General features: G+C 50.1%; 1 protein-coding gene across 1 annotated transcript; it reads right to left on the reverse strand.

Moving 5' to 3' along the window:
- Positions 1-213: 213 nt before the first annotated feature.
- On the reverse strand, positions 214-12,708 carry sntb2 (syntrophin, beta 2). The gene is made up of 7 exons (XM_076172015.1): positions 11,742-12,708; positions 5,747-5,957; positions 4,899-5,109; positions 3,687-3,829; positions 3,288-3,484; positions 2,788-2,978; positions 214-2,662 (listed from the first exon to the last, which is right to left on the reverse strand). Exons 1-7 carry the CDS (start codon positions 12,469-12,471, stop codon positions 2,570-2,572), a joined length of 1,776 nt encoding a protein of 591 aa, XP_076028130.1. The 5' UTR covers positions 12,472-12,708; the 3' UTR covers positions 214-2,569.
- Positions 12,709-13,646: the final 938 nt, after the last annotated feature.

Raw genomic sequence — 13,646 nt, forward strand, 5'->3', positions numbered from 1 at the left:
TTTACCTTATTACCGCAGTTTGTGGATATAATTGGAATCAAATTGGCTTACCCTTCACCCACAAACAAGCCAAACCCCACGGTCCAACAGGGCCCCAAAGCGATAATCACAGTGTCAAATCCCGTTTTAGTTTGAAGACGGTATTTGGTTTATAGTAAAGCTAAAAACCACACACTTGATGGATGGCTGACAACAAACCAAACACAACTTCAATTAGTTGTAACAGTTTTATTGGTATTTACATTTGAGATTATTACATTGCTATGGTACATCTTATATACTGTATCTGGGTACGAAGTCTAAAATACTTTGCATATGACAGGTTTAAAAGCAGCACTTAATCCTTTGCGACTTTTCGCTTTCATGATTGTATTGGACGCAAGCTGCCACAAATATGACCTTTGGCTTAGAAACCCCTTCTTCCAAGCATCACTTTGCATAGACGGACAAACGCGGAGAGGCAGGAAGAAGAGGAAGAGGAGGAGGAGGAAGAGGTGGTGGTGCGTTTAAAGGGTTTGATCTGTAAGCAGGCTGAGCTGAAGGAGGGAAGGCCTGAAGAGAGCCGACAGGTTAGAGAACCTCCAGTCCCATTCTGCATATGTCTCAGGTCAACCAAAGCAAAACCCCATCGTCCAATGAGGGAAGGAATGTTTCCAACAAAACAAATAACCTGCAGGTCACACCACACAGTCACACTTTTTCAAACCATCATGACATTCAAGACATCCAAGGTCCACAGAAAGGTCCAGATGTTGACCCAAAGGCGTCTCTGACCCGGGACAGCAGGGTTATTCTGCTTCCCTGCGCTCCAAGGTCGCTGGACACAATAGAGCTTTTTTTGACGTCCACACAGACGCGGTGAGGCATGCAACACGCAACACGAGCCGTCTGAAGGTCACACATGTGCCTCACGCTTCACTCTTCAGTCTGGACTCACGCTTACACACCAGAACTTCACCCTAATGAACTCCACACTGTGAGGTTCAGGCACCAGAGCCCTCAAACCAACGTACCGACATAAACAAATGTTTGATGGGATTTAACTGAAATCATAACAACTATGTAGGATTAAAGATCAATTAACTTTCTCAATATTTGAAAGAAAAAGAGGAATGAGACGGTAAGAAGAGGCAGAAGCAGATCAGAGTCTAACTCCTGCAGGTGTTTGAGTTCTTCAGACTGACGTGTGTAAAGTGTCAGCTGGTGCTCGGGTCAAAGCCAAGAACTCCAGGGAAGCGAGCCCAGGGAACACTTTCTCCCAGGACACCAGAAAAGTACTGGAATGGAAGGAGACGAGCAAGGAGATGAGCAAGGAGACGAGCAATCTCCATCAAAGTGGAATGGAAGCGATGGGGGAGGGGAGGGGGGCAGAGATACAGACGTATAAAACAGACAACATACAAACAAAATTAGGTGGTTTACATAATAAGAGTAATACTATTGCTGTGCATGTCAAAAGCTTACATTGTTTTAAAATCTTAGTCTTAGTTTGTGAAGTAAAAAAAGAACAAAAGAACAAAAGAACAAAGAGACAGAGTGTCTGACCACACGTGAGAAGAAGAAGAAGAAGAAGAAGAAGAAGGCACCAGAGGCGATCCTGATTACCACAGCAGTCTGAGAGAACGTGCTGAAGGTGAGACTGTCTCTCTCTCTCTCTCTCACACACACACACACACACACACACACACACACACACAGTACGCCAGCACTCGTACAATCTCAGCACTGGAGCTCCATCGGCTGCATCTGACTCGTAAAATAACAAACTCATCTGCAGCCTCTTCCTGTCACACACCGTCGTCACGGGAACAGAACACGCACATACACACGTGAGTCCGCCACACTGGAAGGCTGTAGTGGAATGATAGGCATCGATTAAAAAACGCAGCGCTCACTTATCTGTCCTTGGCTGTGTGTTCATGTCTCAAACACGTCTCGTCTCCGTGTGTGTGTGTCGTTACGTTTACATGACATCATCATCATCGTCGTCAGTGATGAAGGCAAAATGGGAGTGGGAAACGTCTTTCGGCTTTTTGACAGCAACCAACTTGTTGACAAACTTCTACACAGAACTTTGGAATGTCTGCTAAACAGGAAGTTAAGTTGATTTAACTGGATTTGTATGACTTTTGAACCTATTTTAGATTTCTTGCCTTGATGCATGTAAACACACTGACACACACTGACACACACACGCACACACACACACACACACACTGACACTTTACTGGAAGCTCATCTGTGACACAGATCTCTAATCAGGTGGGATCGTTACCTCATCATATGGAACGTGAAGTGTTTGTTAATGGACATTCAGCTGTGTGTGTGTGTTTACGTTCACACATGACATCATCACAGTCACTCGCAGCGACCTCCCGGTGGACAGACGGAGGTCCAGGAGCTGCTGGAGAGCGAAGGCACGTTTTAGAGACAATCACCAGGAGACGCCAGGGTGGAGTCGTCCCTGCAGAGCCCCCCCCCGTGTGTGTGTGTGCTGCTGGGGGGCGACTCCACCCTCGCCGCTACGCCCGGCCCCGTCGGTGACCTCGCTGCGCTGCTGCAGTCCGCCTCACGTCAGCAGGCCCATACGGGTGAGCTTGGCTGACAGGAAGGAGTGCAGAACAAACACGACTGGCTTTGGACCGGAGTGAAGGTCAAACACCTGGAGAGGAGAGGGGGGGGGGCATGATATATTAATGAGATGATGTCAAGAGAGGACAACATACAACAGTTGTGCCAGGAGGGAAACACAAGTCACACAGAGGTCACACAGAGGTCACATCGTACCATTTCTCCCTCCGGACCTCCAAAGTCGAGGTAAAGGTTTCGTATCCCGTCGTCTGCAGACATTTTGAGCTTTTCGTAGGGATATCTGAAGAGCACAGCGCCCCCTGCAGGGTCGGCCGGCTCTCTGGTCACGGTGAAGCCCTTCTCGTAGTGAAGCATCAGGCGAACATCCTGTCTGTTCAACGTGCAACCTGACGAGCAAAAGACAGGAGAGAGGATTAACGAGACAACAAGACACAAACACATCCAAACTACAGCAGCTCCACCTGTGAGACCCTGCAAAGCCACCAGGGGGCGGTGCTGCTTTACTACAGGAGGACAGGAAGATCTAAACACCTACAGGAACCCTTCAACCAATCCTAGTCTGTCTGTCTGTCTGTCCTGTGTGTCAGTAAAGCAAACAGAAACCTCTTCCCCTCTGTGGCTCCCAGTTTGTTTTTCCTTCACAAGTTAGTTTCAGCCTGACACACAGACACACACACAGCCACACACACACTCACCGATGGAGACCTCCTTGATGAGCTCGGCTGCAGCGTGAGCTCCCTGCACCAGGGCTCGTGTCCATGACGACAGGTCCCAGTGGGTCTCTACGCGGAAGATGTGGGACTCGATCCCTCGGCCCGTGCCGGTCCGGGTGGCAAACGCCAGGTCAGACCCCTGAGCAGGGGAGCTGCGGGCGCTGCCGGAGTGAACCAGCCTGAGGGGAGACACGTGATGAGAGAACCTACGGTACCTGAACACAACACCGTCTCTAAATCATGACATCATCACACGGCTCTGTGAGTGAAGCCAGGAGATACGTTGAGCTTTTATTGTGGAGGGCAGAACTTCTGTCTCTGTGCTGGAGAAGAAACAACAACATGGATCAATCTGAGTCCTCCTGCAGCCTGCAGTCTTACCTGGTGGCCAGCAGGGGGTGTGTGAGCAGAGGTGTGGACCAGGACTCTCGACTCCACGGCACCGACTCAAACAGGAGGATGTCCTTCTCCGTCAGAGCCATGACCACCGGCCGGTACTGGTGCCGCCCCCCCTCCAGCTGCACCTGCACAGGAAGCAGGCAGTGAGAAACCCTGTGTGTGTGTGTGTGTGTGTGTGTGTGTGTGTGTGTGTGTGTGTGTTTGTGTGTGTATTACTGTCAATGTTTAATGACAGACAGGGTTTTTACCATCACCACGGATTATAATGATGCAGCCTGACAGTGTGTGTGTGAGTATGAGTGACCCAAGTGTCTGCGTGGTTAGTGACGTTAAACCAGGCGGTGTGTGTGTGTGTGTGTGTGTGTGTGTGTGAGAGTGGGGCTGTGGTGAGTAGGTGGGATTAACAGGAAATGCTGTAATGCAGCGGAAACTCCGATGGGTTTTGAGTCTGAGCGCTTCCTGTTTTGAGAGCTCACACTCACACATACACACACACAGGCTCACATCCATACAGTTACTGTGACCTCCATCGCCCTGAGGAGTCATTATCCACATTAAGAGTCCTGCTGCAGAGTTGTTTCTTAATGGACGTGTTTAAATTTAGGGCTCGGGCTAATCCCTGGAAACAAGCCCCTCATTACGGCGGAGCAGAGCGGCCGGCTGATGTGTCGACGCAGGAGCACTCAGAGAGCCAGACGGCACTCAGACATCATACCTCCGCCAAGCCTGACGAGTTATAAAAGTTAAGATGAGACCACTATGATGTGACTGACAAACTGTAACTGTTGTTGTTGTTGTCATAGCGCCACCATCAGGTCGGTTAACATGTCCTTTATCTGATTCCATATACTTATCTTAACTTAGGGAATGGTTTAGAAATCAGAACTCTGATCAGATTACTCTGTATGCCTCTCATGTCTCCCTGGGTTTGATCCTTTATCAGCTGTGTTTCCATGGACTCATGTTTGTTGTTCGTGTGATTTAAGCTGCATGGAGTCGGCAGGAATCACATCACAGTGTTTACATGGCGTCTGGTGTTTTAAAGGGCATGTAAACACACTCAGAGATTTGTTAAGGTTGTTGCTGCGTGCCGCTTTGTCCTGCCCGTGTTTCCGGTCCACATGGACATACACAACATCCACTCATACATATTGGATGAGTCAGCTCGTCTGATGCTACAGCAGGAGCAGGTACCTGTTCTGCCAGCCAGCCGATGTGTTTGAGGTGGGGGTGTGATGATGTCGTGGACGTGGCCCCCAGGTAGGCGTTGATGTGAGCCAGGGTTTGTGGCAGCAGGGCGGCGATGTTGGTGTGGATGGCGGTGAACCAGGAGTTGGCGCTGGGTCCGTCTTTACAGCGCAGCACCACCGTGTGCTGGCCGTCAGGAGAGTGCAGCTCCAGCAGCCTGAGAGGCAGAGGAGACCACACACACTGAAACCATGGCAACTGATGCTTGTGTAAGGACAGTAACTATCTCCCTTCCTATTACATTACATTACATTACGATCATTTGGCAGACGCTTTTATCCAAAGCGACTTACATTACAGTAAAGCTCTACCCACTGAGCCACTGCCTCCTATCTCTTCCAATTGTCCAATAATACAGCAGAACTCAGTGGACAGACTGGTCTTAAGTTAGTGAACCTGGACGTCCCCTTAATCATCCAGTTTTCTCCTGTTTATATCCATCATTTATATTTTAGACCCATTTTAAAAATACTTGAACAAAAAAGCAGAACAATACTGGAACTATGTGATAGAATAAAACAAATGCTGTCACCAAATGTTACTAAATACATTCATTTGATGTTGCAATGAAGATCGGAAGTGTGTGTGTTGGCGTGTTCTGATGTTTGGTGAATTAGTAATCAAAGCAAACATTCCACACCTCAACTCACACACACACACACACACACACACACACACACACACACACACACACACACACACACACACACACACACACACACACACACACACACACACACACACACACACACACACACACACACACACACACACACACACACACACACACACACCTGTTCTCCAGGTCTGGCATGGTGAGGTTCCTGCTGATGAAGCACATCTTCAGGCTGAAGACCTTCCTGTCCTTGGCGCTGCTGTGTTTGGGCGAGCCGGAGTCCTCGCTGCCGCTGTAGCTGGGCGACTGCGGGCGGACGCCGTCCCACGGCAGGTCGGCCACCAGGGACGGCTTCTTAAACAGCGGCGAGACCTCACGGATGTACTTCACTGTGGGGGGAGGAGGGAGTGAGTGAGTGAGTGGCTCTGATCAAACTTCCTGTCAATCATTACAAATGGAACTACAGACCACAGCCAACGCTTTCATGTCTATGTCCTGTTTCATTCTTTGCATTCTTTAGGATGTACTTGTTAATTGTATACATTGTACAAGACCAAGAGAGAACAAACATCTGTCCACATCTATCCATATAAGCCACGCCCCCCCATCGCCGCTCAGTCGTGACCCTTTAAATGTCACGACTGAGAGATTGGGTCAACCTTCTACACAAGAGGTTAATTTCCATGCAAACGGCTTCTTATCACAGTCACACACGCTGTGAAGTGAAGCCGAACCAAAGCAGCTGTGCGCTCCAGCAGACGGCCTGTTGTCGGGGGCGGCAGAGAAGTGCCACGTTTAGAGACAAAAGCCTGAGAGATCTGGGACGATGGACAGTGGGACGCTGATGGTGTTCCAGTCAGGAATGTGGAGCGTAAACATTCTCCTCGTGTCTCAGGAGAACACGCCGGCTCAGGGACGCACGAGTCGACTCGGACGCACAGCTGGGAGTTTGGCAGCTCAGATGTTTGACTTCTGCCTGGCTGATATCGCCCAGTCGCTCTCCAAACTTGGTCCTGCCGCCACGTCCAGCCCTCCCCCCCACCTCTCACACACACACACACACACACACACCCTCAATCAGGCCCTCGCTAGTCTGCTCCTGCACGCCTTCATCCTCCCTTCAACATGCTCACACACGCACGCACGCACGCACACACACACAAGCAGTGCTCAGTTTGAGTGTGTGTGTGTGTGTGTGTGTGTAAGGACGGGAAGTGAAAGAGACTCAAAGTGTGTGTGAACGTTGCTCCATTGGGTTTGTCTGCTCGGTCTGAAACCTGAGACGAGGCTCTGAGGAGGTGAGGTCATTCTTGAATGCAGACCGAGATATTAGCTCTGGGAGAGTGTGTGTGTGTGTGTGTGTGTGTGTAGGAGGACGAGAGCTGCAGCAGCAAAGTCAGACTGTTTACAACTGTAAAATATGAACAGAGAAGGAGAGAAAGAGTGAATCCTGACTGAGGAGCTGCACTGTGTGTGTGTGTGTGTGTGTGTGTGTGTGTGTGTGTGTGTGTGTGTGTGTGTGTGTGTGTGTGTGTGTGTACATTAGGCTACGTGTGACTCCAGAGTGAAGGGGCGGAGTTTGTAGTAATGCTCAGGCTCAGTTTGGAGCGCCGAGTGTTGCGTTCCAGGACTTCAGTATTTTCCGGCCTCACACACTTGTGTGTTGTAGTATTTCCACGTTGTTGCAGCGCTGCAGTGTCTCTGCTCTCGGCTCATTAGTCACGACTCAATCAGCTCCACTTTGCCTCTAATGAGGCCGGCGCCCCTGCTGAGGGTGTGTGTGTGTGTGTGTGTGTGTGTGTGTGTGTGTGTGTGTGTGTCTCCTAACACTCCGACTTTATTCTCCGTCTCTCTTTTAAACCTGAACTCACCAAACTACACGTATGTTCACTGTTGATGAAGTGAAGTAGAAGGAATTATTCATCCGAATACAATTCAGTGTTTCTTTATGCTACTGTGTGTGTGTGTGTGTGTGTGTGTGTGTGTGTGTGTGTGTGTGTGTGTGTGTGTCTCTCTCAGGAGGAGCGCTGGCCTGTTTGCCTTCATACCTCGCTGCCCACAGGAACAGAGGAAATAAGAAATGAAGAGGAGGAGGAGGAGGAGGATGACAAGAAGAGAAGAATCTGACTCAACACATATTTGGTTGCGACACACACGCACGCACACATACTTACAGAGCTGCTGGTCAGACCTCAACTTGTATTTTCCCCCCAAACTGACAAATAAATCCCCCGCGGTTTGGCCTCCTGCTCTCCTCTCCTCCTCCCCTCCTCCCCTGCTCTCCTCTCTTCCCCTGCTCTCCTCCTCTCTCTCTCTCTCTCTCGCCCCTGCTCCATTTTTGTCTGTTTCTGCCAGATCCCTAATGAGAACAGTGTGTGAATGCAGCCCCAGTGTGTGTATGTCTGTCTGTGTCTGTGTCTGTGTGTGTGTGTGTGTGTGAGAGATGCTGCTCTGCATTGAAGCATCTCCACACATAGCGGATGGTTTTGCATGCTGGATGGTGAGATGCGTCGGTGTGAAAGGTTGACAGGATGGAAGAACGTACGGACACTTTGTCCTCCAGCTGAAGGTCTGAGCTCTGAACCAAACCCAGCAAACCCAGTGAGGTTCTTCAGTTCTTCCTCCACACCGAGGCTCCCTTTGGCCCCGGGAACAAAAGGACAGAAGAAGCTCCTGGTCATGGTCGCCCCTGTGTGTGAGGTTTGTGTGTGAGGTCTGTGTGTGTGAGGTTTGTGTTGCTGCTGCTCCTCCAGTTCCCCTCACAGAGAGCTGGGCCCAGTCTGCAGCATATGGCACTCTGCCTGTCAGTCAGAGGTCAGGTCATGTATGTCACATGTTAACAGGGCACACACACACCTTCCTAACCGCTCTGTGCAGCAGGGGAACATGAGAGTCAAACCTGAAACCTCGGCAGACCTGAACTCTGATGTTCCACCGTTAGAGAACAAAACCAACCACAAACCACAGATCAATAAAGGATCCATAGATAAAGGATCCATACTTAAATCATCCAAAGGAAGAAATCAGGGATCAGAGACAGAAGGAATCATCCAGGTCGGAGCCGCCAGCGTTGACCTTTGGCCTAAATACACACGAGCAAGCAGAGGTCAGGAATTTGGGGCGCCTCAGCTAATTGAGAGAATATCTGGGGGTTTATGTGCCGAGTACACGGCACAGAGGGAGGGAGGGAGGGAGGGAGGGAGGGAGGAGGGAGGGAGGGAGAGAGGGAGGGAGAGGGAGGGAGAGAGAGGGAGAGGGAGGGAGAGAAAGAGAGGGAGAGAGAAAGAGGGGGAGAGAGAGAGGGAGGGAGAGAAAAAAGGGGGTGAGAGAGAGTAGGGAGGAAGAGAGAAAAAGAGGGGGAGAGAGGGAGGGCAGAGGGAGTGGAGAGAAAGGGGAAAAGGGAGCGAGAGAGAGAGAGGGAGGGGTAGGAGAGCGAGAGGGAGAGGGAGAGAGAGAGAGAGGAGGGAGGGTGAGAAAGGTGGGGGAGAGAGAGAGGTTAGAGAGAGAGAGACAGAGGGACCGTCCACAAACAACACAGCTCACTTCCTGTCAAACTGACAAACACTGACATGCAGCTGACACATTCTTATGAGCGTCTGGTCTCTGTCGTCCAGAGAAGCAGGAAGTGTTTACTCAGACTGCAGAATACAGAGCAGGTGATGCTCTGCCTCCCTGTGAAGCTCTACGTCTGGGTAAGAGGAGCTCGATGCTCTGCTAAAGAGCTCGTCCAGGGAGGTGCCGGCTTTCATGGCCACGAGGAGGGACTACATCTGAGTAAGGACAGTAGCTATCCTCCCTCCTAACCGTTCTTATTGCCCGGTGCTACAGTGGCACTCAGTGGACGGGCTGAGTTATGAGAACCTGGAAGTCCCCTCAATCATCTGCTGTTTCCAGCAAGTATTTCTCTTTTGGAGCCATTAAAGGATCAGGGCCCTGGTGCCTGGTCTACTAACAGTGTGAGGCTCCATAATCAGGAGGATTCTGGGAGCAAAGTCGGAGGTGTGTGATGGTTCTTGGTTTCCTGTGGCGTGAGGTTCGATCACAGCGTCACTCACTTCCTCTGACCTGCTCGGAGCCGCGCCAGCTTCAAACCCTGAGTCTCACAGTCCGGACCGACACACCGGGCCGTGCGGCGACCAGGGAACACCGACTGGAAACGGAAGCAACCGTGAATTCAATCAAACTTCATCCGTGTCTTTCTTGCACAGAACAGCGAGCGTTGAATCTAAAAGACACGTTTGATCCGACTTTGACCCTGTAAGATTTACGGCTTTGGGAGTCTCAATTCCGGTTGATCGTGAATGGAATCTGTCAGTGTGTGTGTGTGCGTGTGGTGCTGTCTTAATGTGTGTTCCCGCTCCACACGCTCAGCAGAGGAGCGTCTGAAGGTTCCTACACTCAGGCACATGAGAGCAAACGTGGAGACGTGTGGCACATTGATCCGGTGGCTCCTCACCATTCCAGCTCCTCAGTATTCACCCGCCGTCCGTTCCAAACCATTAAACGCTGCATTTAGCCGTTCTTGGCCTGAAGTTTTCCGAACCCCGAGGGCTTTGTGGCTTCTTTCTCTTTCCACTTTTTCCAAACGCCGCAGAGTTCTGCACGGGGCCGAGTTTGGGATGTGCACACATTCCTCTGTGCTGTTCCTGCACGATCATCTCTGCCTCCATCTATGGAGCGGCCGCCCAGATAACAACACCTCCAGCCGCCGCGCTTTACAAGCTGAGAGCAGCTTCATACCCACAGTGTTCGACTCTGCAGGCTCATCAGCCGGCCCTGAGTCGCCCCCTTTGTTCTGTTGTAATGAAACGCTTTGTTAAAGTGGAAAACCGGCCTGAGCACCGAATGGAACCCATTAGTTTCTGATTCCCCTGCTGTCAAATATCAATCAATCTGATTTATCTTGGACATTGTTCCATTTATTTATCTATTTGACTTTTTATTTATGTATTTAAGGCAGCAATCATAAATCTGATGGTTTGATTGATTCTTCCTCCGTCCTGATCAGGTCGACCTCTTATCTTAAGCAGCACACACTCATTCACATGTGGAGCACAAAGACTCCGACTGTGACTCTGACCGCAGCTAATCACATTATTTCTGTTCTGCTGATATCATTTAACCCCTGCAGCTCCTCCTCCCACTCGGAGACACAGTGACTGTTAACGTCAGTCAGTCAGTCGGTTCACAGAAATGTGATTTCTGTGTGGAAGAAAGCTGCGCCCACAGACTGTGTGTGTGTGTGCATGTGTGAATGACGCATGAAGATCATCTAGCTGCTCCTGAACACACACACACACACACAAACACCAATTCAACTTCAGAGGACAAACTGGCTGATGAGTGATCTGAGCTTATTCTCAGTTTCCTTCAAATCTCGACCCCGACTCCACAGACCCCCCTGACGCAGGATCTCATTGGAGATCGTGTAAAAGTGCACCTCCTTTCTGCTGCAGATCAGATGCAGGAGGCTGGCCCACTGTCTCTGATGGAGCAGAGACCTGGGACACAGCTCCTCCACGTCGGCCAGGTCTCGACTTTATCTTGGTTATCTGAAGGTTAAGTTTAGGGTTGGATTTCATGTGAACAAAACCCTGCTGGTTGGAGAGTCGGTGGAGTTTGGGTTACAAGCAGCCGCAGCCTTTTAGAAGAACTGCAGGACCGAACTGAAACATTCCTCACAAATCATAACAAATCAACTGACAGAAACTTCAGACAACTGCAATCATATTTTCCATTATGTATGTTTACCGCGTAAAAGTGCCACAGATTTGCTGCTGCAGCTTCTCCACTGTATGTTGATGCTTTGGGTTGATTTGTGAGTAAAGTTGGGTTTTTAAACTCTCTTTAGCACAAACTAAGCTATTGAAAACATCATGCATGACTCCTGGAACAACAGAAATTATAATAATTATAATAATTGTAATCACTTTTGGCAGCTCCATTACATTCCATGGCGCTGCTCTTTGTAAAGCTGCAACTCAACATTAGTTTTCATTTTGTTTAAACGTGACTTTTTGCCATTTCCGATTAAATATATAACTTATCGATAACTCAAATCCAGCTGATGAAAGTGTTAGTGAAGCTTCTGTCAGCCGCTCTCCGCTCTGCCCGGAGCTCAGGAGTCTAATCTCGGCCTTTCCAAATCCCCGCTCTCGAGTTTTCAAACTTACCCTCCAGCGTCACCTCTTTCCCCGCCTTCTTTAGCGCTTGAACCGCCAGGTCGTGCGTAGCCTCCCGGAGGTCGTTCCCGTTCACCGACAGGATCGCGTCGCCCACCCGGAGAGCCCGGCTCTGGTCGGCGGCGAGCCCCGGGAAAATCTTGGAGATGAGGATGGGCATCCGGTTCTCGCGTCCCCCCTTAATACTGATCCCCAGCCCGCCAGACTCCTGTTTGACAACCCGGACTTTCCGCACAGCTTCCGATGAAACGTCCAGACTGACGGGAAGGTCCCCCTGCCTGGAACCGAAACTAGACCCGGGGCTGCCGTAACTGGACCCGGGGCTTCCAAAGTCAGAGTTGGTGCCGTTATTCGCATACTTCCCGGGGCTGTTTACACCGTAGTTGCCGTCATATTGACCCCGGCTGCCGCCCCCGCGCCCCGGGCTGCCACTTCGCACCCTCGCCCCGTGGTTCTGATTCGAATTTTGTTCCTGACTCGAGCTCGGGCCGCGGCTCGGGTTCCCCGGACTCGTAGCCGGGTCGTTTCCGTTCGACATGCCATTTCGCAGGCCCGCCGAGGAGTTGTTGTAATCCCAGTGGTTGCCCCCTTGTCCGCCTCCCTCCGACTCGGCCGTTAAAGTCAGCGTTTCTCGGGTGAGTTCGGCGGCCACTCGGATCCAGCGGTCGCGGAGTAGAAGGTCCAGCTGGCCGTTTTTGTCCGCTCTGGTCCAGATTGCCATGCTGGACGGTACCGAGCCTGCTCCGAGGCGGGCCGCTTCACTCTGAACTCATCATCAACTTTTCCTCCTTTTCTGAGTGCGCACTGGGCCGCACCGACACACCCACAGGCCCGCGGACTGCAGGAGCGCGGAGGGGGGAAGAGGAAGAAAAGAAAGAGTCCAAAGCGGAGGGAGGAAAAGAAAAGAACAAGTGACGGGGAGAGAGGGAGAGAGAGAGAGAGAGAGAGGGGGTGGGGGGGGGGGCTGTTGTCGACTTCAGGCTAAGCTGTCCCACTTCCACTGTGTCAAGTTAGCCACGAGACATCACTGCACTTCCGCTTCTTCTAAATAAAATGAGTTGCTCTTTCAGTTTAACCTTTCTTTAGTTTATCTTTGTCCCAATCAGCTATTTCCTCATTTACGCCAGACACTATGAATTGAAAAGGAACATACAATTTAGTTGATACGATGTGGAAGGCACAATTACAGAAACATCTTTAGATATGAAATCATACCTCGACTAATTTTAAGTTAAAGTTTCCTTTTCACATGAGTACATTAGTTACATTAGTTTTTAGTTATTTTTACATTTCATGCTTTTATTCTGAAAACAGGTTCACCTACTTTCCAGGTTTGTCCTGAGTCTGAATGTGTGTGTGTGTCTTGAAGCCGTTTGTTTGTCAGAAGAGTAAATTCAGAGGATGACAAAGGAAGACAGCCAGTAGACATGATGACCTGTAGATGACTTATTCATGAGGCCAGAGTGTGTGTGTGTGTGTGTGTGTGTGTGTGTGTGTATTTATGGAGCCTTTATGGATCCTCTGAATGAGGACAAACTGCACTGATTGACTGCATCTCCTTTAATGGAGGCAGCTGCTCTTACAAACATTTGTTATTCTTCCTCTGCAGGCTACACTGCGCTCCCATCACAGGAGCTGATTGAACTACTTGGCTGATGAGTTTCCTTGACTGCTAAATGAAACAAACTGCTGCTAACTCACCAACATGACCCAGTGCCCTTTACTGCTTAAGCCCCAAATTTGATGACATATTAGAAAAAGAAAATCATAACATTAAGGGGATTTCCAGGTTCCCTGAAATAAGGACCTTATCTCAAACTGGCCACTAAGTGGCGCTGTGGCTATGGGAGAATGGATAGATGGTACATGAAGGGGGATAGTTACTGTCCTTACCCA

This window comes from Genypterus blacodes, unplaced genomic scaffold (assembly GCF_046128005.1).
Source record: "Genypterus blacodes isolate CSIRO-AG114 ecotype Tasmania unplaced genomic scaffold, CSIRO-AGI_Gbla_v1 ptg000015l_1, whole genome shotgun sequence".
In the NCBI taxonomy this organism is placed as follows: domain Eukaryota; kingdom Metazoa; phylum Chordata; class Actinopteri; order Ophidiiformes; family Ophidiidae; genus Genypterus; species Genypterus blacodes.

Bases quoted from the DNA above. Each gene is read 5' to 3' on its own strand.
- sntb2 (XM_076172015.1), bottom strand. From the start codon at position 12,471: ATGGCAATCTGGACCAGAGCGGACAAAAACGGCCAGCTGGACCTTCTA. The intron at 5,110-5,746 runs GTGTGTGTGTGT...TCTGCCTCTCAG, and splicing joins ATGCCAGACCTGGAGAACAG to GCTGCTGGAGCTGCACTCTC. The intron at 2,979-3,287 runs GTGAGTGTGTGT...TTTGCTCGTCAG, and splicing joins CATCAAGGAGGTCTCCATCG to GTTGCACGTTGAACAGACAG.